The sequence below is a fragment of the Rhinolophus sinicus genome, linkage group LG12, assembly GCF_036562045.2.
Source record: "Rhinolophus sinicus isolate RSC01 linkage group LG12, ASM3656204v1, whole genome shotgun sequence".
Taxonomy (NCBI): domain Eukaryota; kingdom Metazoa; phylum Chordata; class Mammalia; order Chiroptera; family Rhinolophidae; genus Rhinolophus; species Rhinolophus sinicus.
Genome location: NC_133761.1, coordinates 1,286,280 through 1,309,017, shown reverse-complemented (window position 1 = coordinate 1,309,017; position 22,738 = coordinate 1,286,280). Strand labels below are relative to the sequence as shown.

Below are 22,738 nucleotides of genomic sequence, written 5' to 3'. Positions count from 1 at the left end.
CAGGGTGGCAGAGGGGACCGCTCCAGCTGGAGAACTGACACCTGTGACCTCCAGTGTCACAACTTTCTGGTGTGCCTGTGCCCACGCCACTGGGGACACTCAGGCACACGGCCCAGTGCACGTGGAGGCTTGTCGGCATTGGTCTGACCTGCCACGTGCTAACAACGGCAGGGGGACTGGCAGAGCGCTCCATGCAGGCCAGGCTGGGCTCCCGGCTCTTTGCAGCCACGACTCAACTCACCCACACAAAACCCTCAGCAGGAAGGCAGGCTCGTGAGCAAAGCGAGCGCCACATGGGGCAAGGAGCAGGTCCAAGCTCCCGCTGTTGGGCTGGACCCCCCAGGAGCCGCTCTGCCCCTGTGGTGCCCATGCCATCCAGCCATCCAGGACAGGGCAGCCCAGGAGACCAGGCCCCCAGCGGGCCCCAGATATCTCCGGATGCTTCCATGATGAAGAATTATCAAGGACCCCAAAGCACTTTGGTTTATGGGGGTGACATCAACCACTATTTACTACACTAGAAATTAAAATGGTTTTAAAAAAATACTCAGTTCACTTTAAAATAACAACAGTAAGCCCATTACCTCTTAACATAAATAACATTCTTTATGAAAAATAACTCCATTTTCCCAAACTAAACAACGCAGTCGGCACAGCGAGTGTCCTATACTTGGTAACTCTCTAGTCAGGCTTAGCAGACAGACTGCGCTCCCAAACCTGCCTCCGGGACAAGCTGTGGCAACACACTGCTTTGAGTGGAGCATATGAAGAAATCTGGCGGCAGAGGGGTAGCTGGCAGAGGAAGGACCTCCGGGAGCCCTGAAATCCCCAGGGGTCCTCAGAGCACGTGCTGAGAACCCTGATGGAGTCTACAGAAAAGGCCTTCAGAGAACAGAGCAGAGCGTTGAGAAACTAACAGGAATGAAGAGCGCGGTAGGAAGGTGAGGGAGGGTTGAAGAGGTCGCCCAGAAAGGGGACAGAGGAATCAGCAGCGAAGCCCAGGGGCACTCAGGAGCACCTACATCGTGCGATAGAAATCCAGAGACAGAGAAAACCAAGGGAACTGAAGCAGCAGACGGGTGCATGGTGAACACCCCGCACGGGACACGCCTGCGCTTGAGAGGAGCCAGGAAACGCTCAGCGAGGGGCTGGCATGACCAGGGCCGGCCTCGTGCCCGCGAGACTTCAGCACCTCGACCTGGACAGCACCCGAGCACTCAGGGGGCCTGGGGACAGCGCCTGAGGACGGCTGGGGTGAGGGGCAGAAACGGGGGCTCAGACACGGGGGTCTCGAACAATCCCTTCAGCACCTCTCCCAGGAAAGCATTCGGGACGTGCCCCTCAGACGGGGATAACATAGGGAAGTCGGCAGACACAGACCACCTGAGGCAGGAGGCAAGTGAAGGACCCAGGGCACAGCAGGCTGTGCCCAGGCCAGGAGGACAAGAGGCAGACCAGAGCCAACAGAAAGTTCTAGAGGGACCTCCTCAGGAAGGTGACACGTTGGGCGACTGATGTACAAGAGGTTAAGATGGCGACATCGGAGGACGGCTCTGGGTCAAGTTGCTGGAAAGTTCATCAAACACGATGTAAACACAGGCAACTACAAACTCCAACAAGTTGGGCAGGAAACAAACCGCCTGGCTGACAATGGTCAGCTCTCCAGCGTGCGTGGCTGCAATGAGGAAGGCCTCATCCACCTGAGGGTGTGACCCAACGTGTGACTGCGCGAGGGGGGCGGGGGTGCCTGTGGGCGTGGGCACACGTGTGCGCGTGCCTGCGTGTGCACTGTGAGGCGTGTGCATGTGCGTGAGTGTGGGGTGTGGGACAGCAAGAGCAGTGTGTGCAGAGACCTCAGACCTCACCTTACAAGTCAATGAACAACGTCTAAAGGTTGGAAAGTCACAGAGTAGCAACAGGAGCCTGGGATTCAGAGCAGAGCGAAGTATCGGGATCTACTATGGGCAGGACATGGAGCCGACCCGGGAGGGGGTCAGCTGGGATGGCTGCGTTTTCTTAATTAACCATGTAGAACTCCCGCTCTAGACTTGAGGCACGTACAATTTTAAAATATTAAAGCAGAACTTGTGAACGCCCAGTGAAATCATCATGTAGAAAAATCAGCCTGGAAGCAGAGCGGCGGCTGTGGGGTGTCCCCTGAGCAGACAGGACCCAGCACTGTCCCCCGGTCCCTGGAAGGCGGCCCTGGCGAATTGCTGGCGGTGTCCCGAGTGGCCAGGCGAACGCCAGGCAGGCAGGCACAGGGGCCCAGAGGACTCGGCCACACTCCACAGACACACGCCACACCCCCACTGTGTCCAATGTGGCCTCGAGGCCTGGACATTTACCAGGAGTCACCTGCAGTATCCGGGGACAAGGGCTCCAGCAGGAGCTTACAGAGACCCTGGGGGTGTGGCAGGAACCCCAGATGCTGGGACCAGGCAGCTCCGAGGGCACTATTGAGAACAGGAAACACCAGTACAGGGCCCCTGCCTGCTGCCAGGTGCCTGACACGCTGGCCACACTGGGCCTCAAACCCCGGAGGGCTGGAACCCAGCAGGCCCATTCCCCCACTGTGGGGAGGCCATGAGGGGCCATGGGGCACGCAGATGGCAGTGCAAACCCCAGTGCTCCATGCCCTGTGCCCCGGCTGTGCCCTCTGCCTCCTCCCCGCGGCTCCTGCTCATTCACCAGCACCCAGCTCTCGCCGAGACTTCCCAGCCAAGCTGTCCCCATGGGCGAGGGCAGCCGTGGGCAAAGGCAGAGCCAGAGGAGAAAGAGGGAGGGAGTAGCTGGACACAGGCCCACAGGCCGGAGGGCTGGGTGGACGCTCATCAGGAATGGCCCTGGGTTGCCCCGAAGCTGCCGGACAGAGGGCACAGGAACAATGTCCGCTCCCAAGGAAACCTCCTACTGAGTGGCTTCCGAGACCACCCACAGGGCTGCCAGCCTCCTCGGGCCTCGTGCCCCTGGGCTGGCGCCGGGCTCTTCCCCAGCCACCATCCCCTCAGCAGCCTGAAGGGAGCCGTCTGTCCTTGCACAGCCCAGATTCTGTTTATAGGGCACTAGAGGAAGTGAGGGTGCCAGGGAATGCCCAGCAGGACAGCTCTGCCCCCACGACAAAGCCCCTAGGCCCAGGAGCAGGGAGAGGCCCGCCAGCAGTTAGGAGGGAGAACCCACACAGCTCCAGGTTGGACTCCGGGCCAGTGTGGGGCTAGGACAGGGCCCTGCGGGTGCAGCCCTGGAGCAGGCGCCAGCCCCCCCGCCGTCCTGTCCCTCGGGGCACAGGACAGTGACACTAGTGACACAGCTGACTTGAGTGTCTGGGAGGCCCGGGCTCCTACAGCCAGGCTGGGTGGCAGTGTCCACTCACGTCCTAACCAGGCCAGGGGCAGACAGGGTGAGGCCTGGCCAAAACAGACCAGCGTGGGCCTGGTGACCCACAGTCCCCATGACAGACCCCCGGCCACAGGGCTATGGCAGCCTGGCCCCCCCCCACCAGGAAAGGGACAAACTGACTGGAGAAATGGGAATCGCTGCTTCCACAGCCAACCCTTCGAGGTAAATCTTTTTTCTAGGGCAAAATGAAACTGCCAAGTTAAAGAGGGGGAAATGCGCCCCCAGCACCTGCCGCTGCGAGGGCCATGCGAGGCGCCCACCAACGCCAGCCCCAGCAGCCACCTGCCCACCAATGGCAGGAGCCTCTCCAAGCATGTCCACCGCCGAGGCCTGCCCTGCCAGCTCTCCACCTGTCACCCCACATGTGGCCTCAGCCCCTCCACAGGTAACAGCTAGAGGACCACACAGGTGGCTGCACCTTGCCCAGCACCACGGTGAGATCCGCCTTGCGCTCGGTGACCGTGTGACACAGAAGGCGTTTCCCCCCACCGCCACCCCAGACGCCTCTGGCTTCTGTAGGCTTCTCTGACTGCACAGCACATGGTCCAGCCCCAGCCTGCCCAGCTGGCCATTGCCCCGCCAGTCCTGAGCTCCGGACCCCAGTCCCTTCCCTATAAGAGGAACCTGGAAGGGCAGCCCCGGGAGACGGTGCAGGCACATGAAGGAGTGCTCGCTGGACGCAGGTGCCAGCCACCCTCAAAACAGCTGTCCCCACACTTCCAGGGCCCTGTGCACCATCCCTGCTCCCACACTAACACCTACAAATCTGAAAGGGCTCCGGTCCCCTGCGGCCACCAGCTGGCTGACACTCTGCACTCCTCAATGCCCTGTCTGTGTGAGGAAATTAGAGGGGAAGGAGGACGGAGGCTAGCCGGGAGGCTTCCTGAAGGAGGCAAGGCTGGGGAAGAAGAGGCATGTGCTACACGGTGCAGAAGGACAGCTAGCCAGGGGCCTCCTGCTGTGGCCCTCCACTCACCTGGTCACGCCCGCACTCCCAGGAGGCCTGCTGGCAGGTGACCTACAGCGACACTACCCTGTGCTCTGCTCCACCCTGGGCCCAGCCGCTAACCCCAGCCTCCCAGGCTGCAGGGAGGCAGGAGGCCCTGGGCTGCGTTGCTTAGAGACCGCTGAGCTGCCCCCAGGAGGGCGAGGAGGGAGGCACAGTGCTACTCGGACCGCCCACGCTGTTCCAGGTGGATGCTGACTGGCCCAGGCTGCCTGCCCACCCGAGGGCCGGCGGGCACCATGAGTCAGTCGTGCAGGAGCCCTCAAGCTGGACTGATGCCATCTGGGCCCGCACACTTCCCTCCACTGTCCCCCACCCACGCAGCCACCAAAATGCTTCAGCCATATGCGTGTGCCCTCTGGGCTGCTTTGGAAGCCAAACCAGCTCGGAAACCCCGCATGAAGGTCACCACATCACTCAAGACCAGGCTGCCCAACAGGCTGGGCCCCAAGTCTGCGCTCACCTAGTGCCAAGAGTGGAGTGTCACTGAACACGTCTGGGACCTTTCTGGGGCCACCAGGGGCCTGGAACGATGACGAGCATCTACCATGGGCCCAGAAGGAGTAGGGGGCAGGGGCTCCTTTGCCAGGTATTCCCTGATCTAGAGGAAACCCCAATTTTTAAATGAGAAAAGCGAACTCAGGAAGGGAAAGTGACTTCCCCAAAGCCACAGAGACAGCCAGGCTCTGGGCCCGCCCTTCTCAGTGGTCTCTCTGCAGCAGGCACACAGGTGCTCCCCGCCAGACCAGGAGCCACGGAGGAGAGGACCACAGCGCCCTCACCTGCACACGGCCCCTGTCCAGCACCCCATCCCCCTCCAGGCAGCGCCAGTCGACTGGAGCTTGGAGGCATCAGTGCGAAGTCCCGGTTTCCAGCGTGCAGGCGGATGTGATGTGGCTGCGCGTGGGGACACAGGACGGCACGCAGGCACTCACTCACACAGCTGTGTGCGCAAAGGGCTTCATAACCTCCTGCTCTGCCGACTACGGTGCTATGACGGTGAGCAGGCCCAGCTCACAGACCTCGGTTACAAAACACCACTCTTCACCAAAAGGAGGAATTAAGACGGCTTAGCTTAGAGAAACAAGTGGCTGACTCCAGGATGGGGAGGCGGGTAGAGAAAGTCAAAAGAAAAGTCTAGAACGTTTGCTAAGCAAAAGAGTAAGGAAGTGCTCAGAGGAAGGTGGGGACATCTCAGCAGAACACAGAAACCAGCCTGAAAAGGCTTCCACTGGCCAAATCTGGGGCAATTTGAGCAAGAAAATACATAAAGGTAATAAAGGATTATAACCCACTGAACAAAATAAAAATCCATGAGTCCACACTCTTATAAATAAATAAATAAATAAATAAGAAAACACGGGGAAAGTTCTTCCTTAGAGCAGAAACTAGTAACTGTGGAAGGAACGATGGAATTAGCAACCATCAAAACAACAGATTCAGGCAAGACTGTCGATGGACGTTAGCAGTCGTGGGTGAAAGGCTGATGAATAACAGGGTAGCCACATGGTCTCACAGTATCTCCCCTAAGATACTTATTAATTCAACCTGGGAAAAGAATGACTTGACAGACGAGAAACTCCGCAGACATCACCTTAACCAAATGTCCTAAGTCAACACCGTCAGGGATGGAACAAGTCAGCATCCCGTGCCTCCCAATGCAATGACTGAGGGCACGGCAGCACCTCCGTGACATTCCTGCCAACAACGTAGGACAGTGAGAACCATCAGAAATAGCCACGAGGAGACGCCGGCTACAAAAGAACAACTGACCTGCACTGGGCACAAATGTCCATTCCGGGAAACAAAGAAAGACTGAGGAATTGTTCCTAAAGATTCCAGGAGGCTAGCGAGACGTCGTCACTAAAATCCAGCACACGGTCCTGGCTTTCACTCTGCTGCAAAGGGTATTCACAGGACAATTCACAAGGTCTGTCCTCTGAATACGAGCAGCGTCCTCAGACTAGACACAAGAGACTTCCCGGTCTACACCCTTGACCAACAGGCTTCATGTCTACACTTGCTGCCCAGCGGTTCAGAACACGTGTGTATGTATGTCCACACAGAGAAAGGGATAACGCAAATGTGGGGAAGTGAGAATATGGGAAATGGGGGTGAAAGGAAGTCTTTCTGTTAATCTGGTAACTTTTTATAAAATCTAGAATTATTACGTCCAAAATTTTAAGTTAAAAATAAAATAAAGACACACTGGGGATTTGTGTAAATCCTAGAAATAAATTTAAGAAGGGTGCAAGATCTGTATACTGAAAACTAAAAAGCATTATTAAAAGAAAATGTATACAAGTGGGGAGCACACCATGCTCACGGACTGACACACTCAAGAGTTTAAAATCAGAAATTGAGACTGGGGCCACTGACACAGACACATATTTAAAATGTTTTCTAAAATCAAGAAGCCTCTCTCATTTTAAAATCAATCTATTAAACAACTCTTAGAGAAAAAAAGGACAAATATAAACTAAAACTAAGGAATTTCTAAAAAAATTTAAAAACAAACAGTGAAAACATTACATATAAAAATCAAGATACATTTGAAGCAGTGATCAGAAGAAAATTCATAACATGAAACATTTAAAGAAAAAAGCAATGAACTAAATTCTTAGTTCAAAAGGTGAGAAAAAGAACAGCAAAATAACTCAAAAGTAACCACAAGAAAGGAAGCAACAGAAATAAAAGCAATAGTAATGAAGTAGGAAATAGAAAACAATAGACCTAATTTATAAATCAAAATCCTGTTTTCTAAAAAACACTAACAGAAAAGACCACCAACTAGCTGACTTAGTCAAGAAAAGAGGGAGAAAGCACAAAGATACAATCTAAGAAATTAAAAGGGAAGAATAGTCACGGAACCAGAAAAAAAAGTTAAGGAACCATAAGACTCTTTCAAATCCTACGTAAATCAGTATGAAACAGATTAAACGGGTGCTGTCCTGGGAAAATGAAATTCACCAAAAGTGATCCATTGGAGACAGAGAGCTTAAACACACAAGTTTGGATAAAAGAAATAGAAACACTTACCATAAAAACTACCCCATAAAAAAGCCCCAGGACCCGAGGGTTTTGCAGGGGAATTCTGCCCCATTTCCAAAGTCAAATATTTCCCATGTCCCACAAATCATTCTGGGGCATTGACAGTGAGGGAGAACCTCCAGACTCTCTTATGAAACAGGCGTAACACTGACACCGAAACCTAAAGACAGTCCAGAAAAATAAAAATGGAAAATCGGTATCAGTTATGAATATTGATGCAATGATACTAAATAAAACACTAAGAGACAAAACTCAAAACCCCATCTGTTTACTTTTCCAGGAATGCAAGGCACATTCAACATTAGGGAATCCATGACTGCAATATATCATATTGATGGACCGATGGGAAAAGCTGATGTATTCCTCCACAGATGCTAGAAACAGCATCAACAAAATTCCTGATGCAAACACTCAAGAACTTTTCTGGTGAATATCCTTCAGCCCTAAAAGGAGCACCTTATTTAAAGGGAAAATGCTGGCAACAGTCCCCAGAGATCTTGGAGGGAGCAAAGGGGGCCTGTGTCTTTAGCACCGTCCAACACCATCCTGGTGGCATAGGCAGAGCAGTCCCTTCCATGAGAGATACCGACCAGAGACGTGAGAGACAAAGGTGGGATCAAGGAAATGACAAATTTGCAAATGACAGGACGGAAAACTTAGAAAACACCAGAGACAACATCCAAATTCAACGAATTAAAGACCGTGGTACAGTAGCAGGGTATAAAATTCACACAGAGAAAGGAGGAGTCTTCACATACACAAATAACCAGGCAGAGGGCAGAGTGGTCATGAAAACCCCATTTACAACAGCAACAGAGAGAACACTATACCTCGGAATAGGTTTAACATGAAACGGGGAAAATCTCTAAGAGGAGACGTGCGAACACCCAGGAAGACAGAGGTAGAAGTAACCAACAGAAAGCCAGCCTGCCCTTGAACAGGACGTCCCTGTTTCACAAAGCGCCTGCTCTCCCACCCAATAACATGCCAGCCAGCATTTTTATAGAGCTAGACAAGCTGACAGGGGGATCCTGTGGGGAAACAGACGGACGATGAATGTGAGGAAAACACTGAACAAAGAAAGAGGACTTCTACCACCAGGCTTGGAAAGCCCAGGGAACGAGGCGCTGACACCTGCTACAACATGGATGGGCCTCGGAAACACTGTCGAGCTGGAAGGAGCCAGACACAAAGGCCACACAGGTGCATCCCACTATTCTAGAAATGTCCAGAGCAGGCAGATCCACAGGAACAGAAGCACACAAGGGGTTGTACAGGCTGGGGAGGGGGCAGGCAGTGACTGCTCATAGCTATGGGTTCTTTTAGGGTGAGGAGAAGGTTCTGGAATGTGACAGTCGTGATGGGTGTACAGCTCTGAATACACTAAAAACCGCCCAACTGCACGCGTCAAAACGGTGCACTCTGGGGTAGTGAGTTACGTGTCAATAAAGCTATTTTAACAAATGCTAGAAAGCCTCCATAATTAAAACTCCGTGCATGAAAACATAAACCAATGGAATAAGAAAGTCTAAAAACAGACCCTTGCACATATGGACATTTAGTATCTAATAAATGCCGACAGCTCAAATCAAAGAAAGACTTTTTAATAAATGGCGCTGGGACATCTGGTTAGCCATGTGGGGGAAACTGGTCCATGCCGAACATAGGAAGAAAATATTCCCACAGATCATGGCTGCCCATACAAAACAGAACAGCTTCCGAGAGAGGTGAGTTCCTCTGTAACCTGCGTGTGGGGGACGGTTTCCCAAGTAGGACAAAGACAAAAATGCTCTAAAGGAGAGACCGAAGGCTGACTGGCACCTCCTGGTGACCTGGGCTGAAGGGCACGCACACACTCGCAGCGGGCCTGTCCTGCCCCCCGCCCCTGCTTCTGGATTCCTTCTCTTCTCCCTTCCTCCTGCAGGCGCCGCACGTTCCCAGCCCAGCAGCCCCCAGCACTGCCCTCCCTCACCTGTCTGCTGACACCACAGGGCTCTCTGTGACAGTGTGGCTGAGCGTCTCCTGCAGCCTCCAAGTTTTGGTGCCACAGGAAGAAAACGGGGGGAGGGCAGCCCCCAGGACTGGGCAGGAGGCGGGGGGACCAGGCCTGGAGTGAGCGCAACTGCCCGGGAAGAGGAAGGAGGGGAGGGCGCGGAGGGCGCAGACGGCCAGGGCCACGGGCGGCTCAGGCCTGGCCACAGCCTCCTCCAAAGGGCAGCCGGGTGGCCGTCAAGGCCCTGCGAGCCCAAAGCCTGGCCAGCCCGGCCTCACCAGACTGCAGGCTGAGCAGGGGGATGGCGGCGACAACTGGACTCTCCCCCACACCCACCCCACCCCCAGTTGCCTAAGAAACCAGGACACAGGCACCCCAGACAATCCACAGGCCACTCTCCAGGAAGGTGGCCCAGGGTGAGCCTCAGGCTCCTGCCAGCACCACCCCTCGGCTGCAGACCCCAGGACCTGGCCCAGGCTGCTGCAGGAGTCTTGGTTGGTGAGAAGTGGGGAACCCTGAGAGCAGGGAACCCCAAGACCACCACATAGCAGAAAAGCCCTGGCCTGACTCTCCGTGACATGACCCCACGGCCAGGTCCTTCCGACCACGTGGGACGGGTCCGAGGCACAGGCTCCTGGGTGCAGTCTGGGTGAGAGGAAGCACGGCCAGCGAGGAGGGGCCTCGCAGAGGACCCAGCCCCCCACCCAGCCCCCCAGCCACCTGCTGGGCCGAGCCCAGGGCTGTCAGGAGCCCAGCAGGGCTCCAGACAAAGACAGAGACTCAGGAGGGTGAGACAGAGAGGCCAGGAGACAGACAGATGACGGGAAAGGAGGGAGACAGCCCACAGGCAGGGAGGGGCACATACCCCACAAGCAGCAGCCAAGAGAAAAAGCAAGTCTGGTCCCCAGGGACCGTGCTGATGAATGGAGCGCAGGAGAAGGGCTTCTGGAGGTGTTAGTTACAAACTCAGGGAAAAATTAAACGGCTGAGGTTCATTCACGGGGGACTTGGCTTCCAAGCACATCACTTGAGAAGTGGGAAATCCATGCCTTCCAGGCCCCTGGAGAGTTCTCTCAAATGCAAATCGTTTGAAATGAGGAAGAACTGAGAAGGGACTGACCTGGTGGGCACAGAGGCCAGGCAGCAGAGCGGGACCCCACCGGGGGTCCCTGGGAAGGCCCCACGGCTCACCCCCAACAGACTGCGGCTGGACAAACCCACCCTAGCCAGGGCCTGCAGGGACCCAACATCAGACAGGTGCCCGAACACCGCGAGCTCCTGCCCCTCCCAGGGAGCCCACAACAGGAGCAGCACGCCCCCCAGCACTGCTGGGGTCTCCTACCTGAGAGTGGTGCCCAGCTGCCACAGGCAGGCCCATTCTGGGTGCTGTGATACACCTCACAGGGCTCACATCTGTGTCCAGGGGCCCCAGCTGCTGCCCTCGGGGGACCAGGCCCACGCTGGGTAGGTCAGCAGCTGATCCACGCCAGGGGAGCAGGGGACCCCCCAGTGCAAAGCAGTGCAGGCAGCAGCAGGCCTGTCCCCCCACTTGCCGCTAGGTCTCTGACCAAGATGTTCCCACATGGGAAAGAGGGAGGTGGGCTGGCAGAGACGGGGGCAGGCACCTGGCAGGTCGGGCCTGGGCAGGCGCCAGTGCCTCTGCTCTGTGGGATTTGCCAGACAGGCCTGGCACAGCCAGTCGGCCCACCAGGCAAGTCTGCCATCCTATTTGTTACGGTGGCATAGCATGGCCTCTCAAAGTCCTGACCCATAAATGAGCAAATCACATCATTCACAATGAAAAACCAAATCACAATGCCCCCAGTTCATGCCACGGTCATGGCAGGGTGGCTTCGGGCACGCGAGTCTGCTTCCATGCCGCCCCCGCCCCACACACGGGGGGGCCCAACACAGGAGACACAGTTCATGCCCCCCAAGCCCAGGCCCAGGCAGGAACCGAGAAGCTGGAGGGAAGGAAAATGGAGGGGAGGTGGGCTGGAGACCCCACAGCCGTTCTCTTGCCTCTCCCGGAGGGGAGCGGCCAGAGCTTGTGACCTGCTTGCTGCTTATGATGGTGTCAGGGGAGTGAGGAGACCGCAAGCGACACCAGTCTGAGTCTCCGCTCTGCCTCTGCTGGACATATGACCTTAACAAAGTCACTCCCCCTCCCTGTCTGTGCACAGACTCTGCCCCTTACAGGGTCGCCAAAGAGGGAAGGGAGACAGAGCAGGTGTGCTGACCCAGGTGGGCGGCAAGGAACCCTTGGTCCAGCTGTCCCTTGCAGGGAACCTTGAGGACGCGAGGGTGGCCCTGAGTCCCAGCAGGCCCTGTGCCCTGGAAAAGGTGTCGGGCAAAGGGAAAAGGTCAGGACTGAGGGCCTGCCACATGCAGGACTCCCAGGGCCCCAGGCAGAGGTGCAGGAAGCCCCCAGTGCCGACGAAGGACAGGCCAGACCCACTACTGGACACCACGGCAGAAAGTCCACCCCTTTGTGAAGAAGCGGCTGCAGGCTGCCCCCAGCAGGACCGGGGCCGGGCCCTCTATGGAGGCCCAGGAGGCGATGGGGGCAAGTAGGGAGAAGTGGTCCCCCGGCCTTCTGCCAAAGCGTCCCATGCAGGTAGCCAGGGAGCGGCTCTCGGGGACAAATGCTGGAGCACCCCTTCCCACAGCACGCTACCGCTCAGGCCAGCCAGCCAGGTCCCGGGGCCTCTGGGCGGCAGGACACAGCAAAAAGAGAAGGCACTGGTCACCAGTCCAGACAGCTGAGCTTCGTTTGCTTGGTGGGAGAGTCAGCTGCAGGCTGGGGGCAAGTCCCCCCTCACGGGTGCCCTAGGCACACGCTCTCGCCTGCCAAGGTCCGTCTGGGTGTGGAGTCCCTGAGTCACAGAGCTCCAGCTCGTGCCCACACCCACCCTTGGGCCACCCCCTCCGACCCACACCTGCCTCTCCCTCCACACACACCCAGGCCAGACGCTCGGCCCCACGCACATGTGTGCCTTGTGCGCCACGGAGCCAGAGGCAGAGGAGGGGCCGGCCGGGGGAGTTGCAATGACACACATCGGAGTGTTGTTATAGCAACTTGGACCACGTCAAACAGAATGCCAGCCAGCCACCCCAGGCACCTCCTGGAACAATGCTCAGAATGGGCCAAGCAGAAGCGGGGCTTCCAACAGCACCAAAGGGCAGTCAGGACACCAGCCACGCACGCCCTTCACCCTCTCCCCTGCCACACGCCCCACCCTACCCCACCCTCAGGGGAGGCCACAGGAGGCCAGGCTTCTGGCCTGGCTCTGCCCGCTGCCCAGCTCCCTGCTCATCAGCGGGGCCCCTTCCCACAACGGTGGCAGCTGAGGGGCAAGAAGACTGTGCCTGAGTCACGAGGGCAGGGGCTGCAGGCGGCCCAGAAGTCATGCTCCCCGCAGACCCGAAGACTTCTGGCAGATGCAGGGTGGGCTGTGGGGGTGGCTGGAGGAGGACCACGGCCTGCAGCAGGGAGCCATGGCCGCATCTGCTGGGCACACCCACCCACCAGACAGCCCAGCTTTCCAGGGGAGAACGCCCATCACCACCTCCTCCCGCAGACTTCCGGTGAAGTGACGCGAGGGAGGGGAGGCCGGCGGAGGCTTGTTGTTTGTCTGTTACTTTAATGGTAGTAACCTCAGCAAATTAACCGGCTGAGGAGGGCAGGACCCCCTCCCACAGGAGAGGGATGACAGCTGCAGCAAGGTCTCAGTGAGTACGGGGAGGGCGTCCCCCTTTTTACAGACGGCAGAGTTAAATCACCGATGACACCATCATTTGCCCAGGCAGGCAGAGGTGGGCCCCCAAAGAGCAGGCCCAGCTGAGAGTGGTCGCCTAGGAAAAGGAGAGCCCACCACCCTCACCCCCAACCCACAGCAACACCTCACAGCCTCTCCTCTGCCTGCCTGCCCACGCTCTGGCACTGAGTGTGAGGCCAGGCCAGTGGCTGGCACACCAGGGCAGCCCTAGGCACCCAGCCCTCACCTGGAAGCCTCAGGGAGGAGGCGCCCCACGGACAGACAGGGCTTCCCAGCATGGAGTCTCCGCCTGCCCTTCAGCCCAGGGCCTGTGGCGCCTGCTCAGCAGCCTGGAGCTGTCCACGGTGCTGAGCACGACAGGCCCTGCGCTGGCTCCGTGGCCTCTGCCCACACCACACTCAGAGGCTCATGGGTCCACCCCTCCCCAGCCTGAAGCGAACTCCTGCGGGGGCTGGTGGCCTTACCGCCATGGCAGGAGGGAGCAGGGCAGTGAATGAGCCCTTCCTAAGTGCTTACTGTGTGCAAGCACCAGAACAGCCATTCGAATCACATTATCCTTGTTTTCATTTTCACAGTTTTTGGAGTTTACTGAATATGAGGAAACTAACTTCAAATATAAACGTGGCTACATACATTAGCATATTTTTCCTATTTTCTTCTAGAAATCACATTAAGATGAAAAGAATGACCCCAAAAAAATAATCAAACAAAAAATGTAAAAGCTCACACTTCATATTTAGAGAAAGTAGAAAATGAATACAATTTGCAGGCCCCAAAACATAGGTAAGGGCTCCCAAGAGCAGGAGAAATGAGGCAGAGTCCTCACGGGAGGACGTAAAGGGACGTTCGTGAGCGGTGAGGGGACACAGGACAGCAGTGGCAGATCTCAGAGAGCACCTGAGCGTTACGGGCTGCCCCTGAACTCCAAGCCTCTGTTCACCACACCCCCGAGAACAGGACTGGGCACGGAGGGCCGGCATCGGAAGCCTCTGAGAGCTCAGCCAGGCTCACGCAGCAGAGCCGTGGGACCACAGGCTGCACTGCCAGCCAGCCACGTCTGCAGGAAGCCCTGCCACTGTGGCAGCACTGAAGGAGGGAACCTCGCACCTCTAGGTGCAAGACATGAAGATAAAACGGGAAGAGGACAAAGGAGAAAAGACATTGCAGGGGGACTCAGAAGTGTCACCAAGGGCAGAAACAAGAAAAATGAACAAACTAAGGTAAAAAGAAAGAAATCACTCATAAAAGAAAAAACAGGCAGGCCTCAGATTTTTCCAAAGCAACACTCAAAGTCAGAAGTCAGTGGAAAAAGATCTACCAGCTGGCCAAAGAATGATGGTCTAAAGCCAGGAGTCCATCAACATGCAAACTGTCCGTCAAGCCCAGCTGAGTTTTGAACACATAAGCCCTTAGTCACCACTGCTCCCGCCATCCATTCTGAGAAAGCACGAGCAGGAAAAACCTCAGCCCATCAAAGGCTGACACAGGAAACTGAATCTAAAGGGCTGTCAGTGAGCATTCAACACATCTACCTGCATATACAAGACTAGAACAAACATGGGATTGGAGTGACAGACGCAAATAACACAATGCTCTGACTACAGAGAAACAACTCAACTAATAAAAATCAAGAGGGAAATGAGAAAAGAAGGAAGGCAGAATGATTAGCTCATCACCTCGACAACAAGAACTCACAAGTCAGAGGCTACAATTTACAGCTGACATTTCAGTAACAGTAATGCAAGTAGGTTTAATAATACAAAGGTGAACACTGAGAAAGGTGTAATTATTGACTAAACAGGACACAATAGGAAACAAGACTCCTGACGACAACAACAAAAAGGACAAAATCCGTGCAAGTAGAGAAAACTTGAAAACATCACAGAAGAACACAAAAGGAAAGCAAACCACATCTGGACAGACAAACCACCTTCTTGAGAAGGAAGATTCGATACTAGCGGTCACTCTCCCTAATTTATAAATTTAACATAATTTCAACCCCAAACCAGTCAGGTTTGTGGGTTTTGAGTGTGTGCATGCATGCGGGTGGGGCTGTGGGCTGGGCAACGCGAAGCAAATAATCGACAGAGTGAAAAGTCACCACAGGAAGGGGAGGAAATATTTGTAAACTATACCTCAGGGGTTAATCCCCAAAAACATATATGAGGAACTCCTACAACTCAATAGTTTAAAAAAAAAAGAAAAGTAAAAGAAAACTAATAACCTGGTTATAAAATGGGCTGAGGACTTAAGCAGACATTTTTCCAAAGATAATGTAGAAATGGCCAACAAGTATATGACGACATGCTAGCGTCACTAACCCTCAGGGAAATGCATATCAAAACTACAGTGGCTTGTCACCTCACACCTTTCTGGGTGGCTGTCATCAAAAAAACAAAAGGTTACGTGTCAGCTAAGATGTGGGGAAATTGGAACCCTCGCACCCTGTTGGTGGGAATGCAAAACGGCACAGCTGCTGGGGAACAGCATGGAGATTCCTCAAAAAATTACAAACAGGACCCCCGCGTGATCCAGCCACCCCGCTTCTGGGTGTTTGTCCCACAGCACTGAAGTCAGGATATTGAAGGGACACTAGCATGCCTGTGTTCACTGCAGCATGACTCAGAAGGACCAGTGCCCGTCAGACAGGCACGGAGTCCATCCAGGGCACCAGTGCGCAGCTAACAGGAGGCGAGGCTGGAACACCTGACAACACGGCTGCTGAGAGAAGCCAGCCGGACGCAGGGCTAACACTGCACGATTCCACGCACACGGTCTAATTCAGAGTCAGAGAGTGGAATGGTGGCTGCCAGGGGCTGGGCGGGCAGGAAATGGAGAGTTACTACTCAGGGCATAGTTTCCTTCCGTCAAGGAAGATGAGTGAGTTCCTGTCGCGACACGACCCGCCCCTCAGTCAACAAGCCTGTACTGCGCGCTTGAACGTTTGGTAAGAGGGCAGAGCTCACGCTAAGGGTTTTTATCACAATAAAATACAGATTTCAAAAATCTAAATACAAATGGGAATTTAGGGCATGACTCAACCAGACCATAAAAGCAGCGGGGAAGAGCGGGCTGATTTCATAGTTCGGATGGGACTACTGGTGAAACATCTGCAAAACAGTAACGTCAGACCCATACCTCACAGCCACGCCAGGATAAACAATAAATGGATCAAAGCTTTAGAAGCAAAACAGTGAGAACTAGAAGAAAACACAGGAGGTAGCAAGTTTCGAAACTCGAAGAAAAGAAGCACTTGCTGACTGAGTCAAACTCCAAAAGCCGCAGGTGAGTGAGCAGGGAGACTGTCCACCCGGGCAGCAACGGCACGTCAGGAACCAAGCGACCGGGTTCGTCGGACTCTCAGGAGCCAATTTCCATCATCTACAGGAAAGAGACGGATGACGCCGTTTTTGAAAAGTGAGCAGCCGAGGAACAGAAAGTTCACAGAGAAAATACAAACGCTGACTGTTCGATACACAAAAACCCCATACTCGTCCCCAATAAAGGAAAGGCACGTCCCGTCTGAAGCTTGGTCACACGCAGTGTGGGGACAGCTGGGGCCAGGCGCTGCCACACTTCCTGTGTGTACACTGCTCCGTCCCCGGGAAGGGCAGTGTGCGTCACAATTAGGAAAGCACGTGCCCTTGGGAGCATTTATCCTACACATATGACGTACACACATGTACCACATGGCATAGGAACAAGGTTATTCGTTCTGTAATTGGCTAAGATGGAAAATAACCTGAATTTCCATCAACAAAGGAGGACAAAATCGATTCGGGCATTTCCACACGTGAAATCTTCTGTAGTTCTCCAAAGAAAAAGAGAAGCTCTCTGTACTGATACAGAAAGATCGCCAGGACATTTTGTTTTGAGTAAGGAAGAAAAATTAAAACCAAGGTGCAGATTTGTTAAAACACGACTTGTGAAAGAAAAAGGTAAAATAAAAGTATACGTCTGCATTTGCTTGATCTGTATATGGTGGATTGCATTTGGTTGATATTTGTATCCTTGTGTCGCTGGGAAGATAGGTAAGAGGCCAGCAACCGTGGTGACGAGGACGGGGCCGGCAGGGCTGCGACACTTGTCACTTCCACCGCATAGTTCTAGTTTTGAACTATATATGCTGTTCAAACTTCTGAAATGCAAGGACACTGGAAGAGTTACACTGCCATGCAGCCACAGCGGAACAGGACCCAGTAATAAAAAGAAGCTAGTGATACATGTGACAACCTTGAGAAATCTCCAGGGGATTTCACCAAGGAAAAAGGCCAGTCCCCCGAGGTTACAAGCTATGTGATTCCATTTACATAACATTCTTGTTATGACATGAGAGAGGAGGACAGACCAGTGGTCCCCAGGAGCTGAGCATGGCTGGGGCAGCAGGGAGGTGGGTGTGGCCCTAAAAGGACAACCAGCCAGGGTCGAGATGGAAACAGCCATCTGCAGACTGACCCATGTGGGCACGGTGGGTGTGGTCTGTGCTCTGGCTCTGCCAGACACCACCACTGGGGACGCCAGGTAAAGGACACAGATGGCTCAGAAGCATTTCTTACAACCACATGTGAAGGTATAATCATCTCAAAATCAAAAATTTAACAATAAAAGAAGACAGCAGGCTGTCGATGTCCATGCCTCCTGTGGCCACCAAGCAGACAGAGCCAAGGCCATATGCAACCTGATCTGGTGTCCCCAGCACCTGCCTCTGGGAACAGGGGGACCAGAAGGGAGCTGAGCCAGCAGGCCAAACCTCTCTGTGCACAGGGGGAACCCCGGGAGGAAGAAGGGAGAAGCCCAGGAAGGAAGGGTGGCCCAAGGCACAAAGCGGCCTGGCTGCCATCTCCAGCTCCCTCCCCTGAGGGGGTGGGGGCGCCACACTTCCTGGCCACTTGGGGTGCGGATCCCTCACTGGCCAATGAACTGTGAGCAAAAGCGACTGGCTCCGTCTGCGCCAGCCTTTAGTTCCCAGGACAGGACCCCAAGAGCTCTCCTCCCTCTGGCAGGGAGAGCACATTCCTGACAACAGCTGCTCTGTGACCCAGCAGCGGGGTCTCTGACTCCATGGACTAGTCCCCCCATTCCCCAGAACACACACTTTCGTAGCTTCAGGCAACTGAGCCTTGAGGGACGCTTGTTACCTGGCCTACACCGTTAGGGCCTCCACCCAGCCCATCACATCCGTGCCTACACCTGGATGCCTGGCTTCACTCCTGCCAACCTGACCCCAAGTCCCATGAGACAGAATCCTGCATGTTGCCGTGGGCCCCACCCCTCCACTGGCCTCCAACTCCTCCTGCAGGTGAGCAGAGGACCAGGAAGGTGGCAGGTGCTCTGCCCTGTCCAACATCATAGCAGAGGCGTCAGGGCAAGGCCGCCCCGGCCAGCAGCAGGCAGCCCAGGGTGCCAGGCCCCGCGGGCGGGCACACTTCCACAGAGCAGCCCTCAGCAGAGCCTTGAATGGTGGGAGGAGGATGCCAGGTGGGGTTGGCACCCGCCATTCCAGACAGGGGGCAGCGAGCTGACACCCAAGGACAGGCTCAGGGGGCCGACACAAAGGCCCAGCAAGTTAACCAGAGGCTGGAAAGACGATCAGGTCAAATTGCAAAGAGCTGCCACCGCTAAGTGAAGGAGGCGGTGCCCAGAGGACGGCGCCCCAGGAGTGAGCACCAGAGCTGCGCCCGGGCAAGAAGGCCGGAACAGTAACAGTGAATGGAGGGCCTGCCGCGGACCGGACGCTGGGGGCGGCCAGAGCGTCCGCCCCCACAACCAAAGGCTTCCTGGACCCGGGACGGGGTGGAGAGGACCCCCACCCCCATGCTCGTTAGCACTTGGGCTGCGTGACTGGTGAGGATGAGGTCAGCCCCGGGTAATGAATCCAGCTCCTCATGGGCCCTGCTGCTGAGCCCGGGGCTAGGAGGGCAGCCAAGCCCCGGAAGGAGGCTGCTGTGCTGCATTGTTTCAATGTGGGGAGAGGTGGGGTCTGGGCCTTTCGGAATCCTTAGCTGGAGGGAGTAGGCAGCCAAGGTGGGGGCGGCGGGAGGGCCTGGGGGCACCCGCCTCCTCCGGGCTGGCTCTGTCCAGCCGACTTCCCAGAGCAAAGTCCTCACACCCCTCCCGTATTCCCAGACGACACCCCATCCTCTCCTTCACCACCATCCTGGAGCCCCAGTGTCTGGCTTCCTAGCTGGTGAAGGCCCAGTCTGCAACCCTCATACCACACTCAGGGTCTGGCTCAGGGGACGGACAGACATGGAGAGACGGATGCCCGAGCATGGCACGTGGCCCCAAAGCCCTGAAAATGCTTGACTCGATGACTGTACACCTTTCCACAGGTCAGGGAGGGCCAATCACAGCCTGAAGGAGAGCTCATTCTATGCCACCTGCCACCCAGCCTTACCGGGGACAAGAATTCCGAGTTCCACCTGGGCCACCCTCTCCCCTCTGTGAGAAATACCAGGCTTCTGAACCTGGATTCCTTAAAGCCCTCTGACCTTCACTAAGCTCTCCTTGAGAACGTCGGCTCAGTCAGGGAGAGAGGCCCAGCACTGGGTCTTTATAAGCATAACCACCGCCATCACCAAGTACGTCCTCTAACCCACGGGGCATCAGGCAGTGGGCAAGCCCTCCCAAGCTGGTCCTGCGGGAGGCAGCAGAGCAGAAATGCAAGAGCGCTGGGTTCAAATCCCAGCCGGTCCCTGAGGACTCTGGGAAGTTCCTCAGCCCTGGGAGGGCTGCTGACCTGAGGGGCATAAGGAACCGAGCAGGTGCCTGGCGGACCCCCGAGGTCACAGCAGTGCTGCCTTACACGCTGATGGTGCCAACTGGTGATGGTCAGCCCTCCTGCACCCCCGCTGACCCACCTCAAAAGCAGCCCAAGCCTTGCTATCCAGGCAGCGCCAGCTCGGGAGTGGGAGGCAGCGGGGAGGCCGCCCACAGGGCCCCTCAGCAGAGGGACAGTCCCCCCACACCCCTCGAGCAACATCTTCAGTGTCCGTGTTGGCCACGGAGCTGATGCCACCACGTCCAGGTGGCTGCTGCAGGGCTCCGGAATGCGCTAACGAGGGACATGCGTCAGGTTCCCATGGCTAAGATGCTGCAATGCTGTGTCGGGGAAACTCATTGTTTCTGTACCTGGGCGCTAACACCGTCCTTCTCTCAGGGGAAATCAGGCAGAAAACAAGACAGTCTTCCATGGATCCGGTGAAAACAATAGAGGTGTCCTGGGCTGGAGCTCCCAGCTGGGGCTGAGGGGTCAGCGTGTGCCCAGGATGGCGGCTCTCTCCCAGAGGCGGAGCCCAAGGCTGCCAGGGTAATGAGCAGCCTGCTGCCCCAGTCCCTGGAAAGGCCCAGCTGTCCCAGCAAGCGATCACTGCATGAAGGGATCTACAGCACAGAGCCAGCCACATGACACTGAGCGGAGAGGCCACCAGGCCCGGCCGCTACAGGCTGGGGAAGGGCATACACCTCTCAACGCCAGGGGCGGCCTCCAGCCACAGACCCTGCACGCCATCCCACCCAGACCCCTGGCCCCTGCTCCCGCAGCCGTCCCCAGTCCTCTTCAATGGTGCTCAGCGAGGCTCACGCTGGACCAAAGCCCAGACCTCACCTGCCTCCCAAGGCCCTCACAGCCCCGCCCCAGGCAGCCGCACCTGCGGGGAGCCCCACACCCTGTGTCGCCCTCCAATCTCCCACTGACTGCACCGGCTTCCTTCCCATCCTCGCAGGCTAATTCTCAGTGTCCAAGACTCAGCCTAGACCCCCCCAGCATCCAGGACTCCTTCCCAGATACCCACCCATGCACAGTCTCACCCCTCATCAGCCACCCACTGTGACCCCACTCTGTGACGAGGCCAGCCCCATCCTGCTCCCCACACACCCTGAGGCTCTGGGCAGGGCCTGGCCTTAGAACATCCTCATGGAACGCTCTGCATCACGGACGGCGGCCTGACCACAGATGCCGTGGCCCTGCCACTGACCCCCCCAGCAGGCCGTCCTGCTTGCCGGCAATGGCACCTGCAGCCCACCTAGCTGGCTCAAGTCCTCGCAGGCTGCCCAGGCCCAGAGTGGACCTCAAAGGGGAAGGCTCCATCACTACGGTATCACCTTCACTTCCCTTCACACCCGTCCTGACCCCCAGCAAGGCTCAGCTGATGGAGACAATCCTGCAGCTGGAAAAAGCTGGTGGAACGGCGGCGACGGGCTTCTGAGCACAGCGCTGACTGCAGGCAGGGAAGGCACTCTAACCAAGCCCCACACCCACGCCCAGGAGGCATCGCCATTGGCTCTGCAGCTCGGGCACCTGCCAGGCACCTGCCTTGGTCTGTTGGTGGGTCCTGTCTTCTCCAGCAGGACTCGGGCCAAGACAAGTCCCTTCCTACAGAAGGTCCCACTGGCTCCACAGGCCGCGCTGTAGGAAGCAGAATAAGGACGCAGGTTCAGGTCAGCTCTGTCACAATCCCCCTCACTTCTTCAACAAACAGGCACTGGGAGCCCTCTGGTTCAGGCCGGGGTCACAGCTGGGTGTTCAGTGGTGCGGCTCCCAAGTAGGACGGGAGGCAGACGGGCAGCCTGGCGTCTGGGCTCGGGGCACACGGGAGGAGCCTCCTCTGAGCCCACGTCCCTCAGCTAAAAAATGGGACCTGCAGCCCCCTGGCCTGCTTCAGCGCACCCAAACGGGTAAGGAGGTTCAAGGTCAAGTACAGAAAAACCTACAAGAATTAGTGCCGAACAACCAGAGGTAACATCCCGGGGAGAGACAAGACAGGCCCATTCATTCTTCAGTTCTGCTCATTCTCTCTTCATTCACAGATTCGGGAGCCGGGCAGGGCTGGGCAGGAGGGCAGAAACAGGCCAATCCGAGAGACGGGCTGCCTTCCGAGCACCAGCAAAGCCATCACCACAGACATCACACGAATCAGATTTTAAAGCACAATGAATTATAGCCAGACGAAGCCACAGTTAAATTCCATTGGTAGCAAATAACACAATCAAAACAAACCCAGCAGCCCCAGATCTGCCAGTGTGAGCTAGAACAGCCCACGCCCTGGCCACCAGGTCAGGTGCCAACACTAGCCAGAGCAGTGAATGCCTGGCCACCTAGGACACAACCCGGATGTCGGGGTGGAGTGGATGGCACCCTAGAACTTCGCAGTTAGGGGCGCGGGCAAGTCCACATCTCGGTGCCTCAATTTCTTCAGCTGTAACACTGGGTAACACAAGCCTTCCTCCTGGGCTCACTGTGAAAACGACCTCAGTTATTGGGCGTAATCACGTAGGACAGAGCCCAGCAGCCAGCACGCTGTGTGAGCGTGGCAGGTACGGTCAGTGTCATCACCCCAGAACACCCACCCTTCCTTTCTGGCTGACCAACCTTGCCGTGCTTCCAGGCCCAGCTCAGAGCCCACCTCCTGAGAAGGCCTCCTTCAGGACGCTGGGGCGCACATCTACTCCGTGTCATTACGCTCAGCACACCCCTGGTCACAGCTGGAGTCTTTTCTCCCCAGCTGGAAG

At 56.1% G+C, this 22,738-nt stretch overlaps 1 protein-coding gene across 17 annotated transcripts in view; it reads right to left on the bottom strand.

The window, feature by feature from the left end:
- TSNARE1 (t-SNARE domain containing 1) overlaps window positions 1–22,738 on the bottom strand; it is a 99,606-nt gene that overhangs the window by 73,734 nt on the left and 3,134 nt on the right. For 2 of the 17 annotated variants that reach the window (XM_074316998.1, XM_074316994.1), the window contains exon 1: window positions 7,445–7,568. The exons of 9 other annotated variants lie outside the window; for them this stretch is intronic. In XM_074316998.1, coding sequence (XP_074173099.1) covers window positions 7,445–7,508 — 64 coding nt within the window. In that variant the 5' untranslated portion in view covers window positions 7,509–7,568. Of the gene's footprint in view, window positions 1–7,444; window positions 7,570–16,366; window positions 16,523–22,738 lie in introns of those variants that run through there. 6 more of the 17 variants (XM_074316987.1, XM_074317001.1, XM_074316993.1 and 3 more) reach the window with 5 other exon arrangements.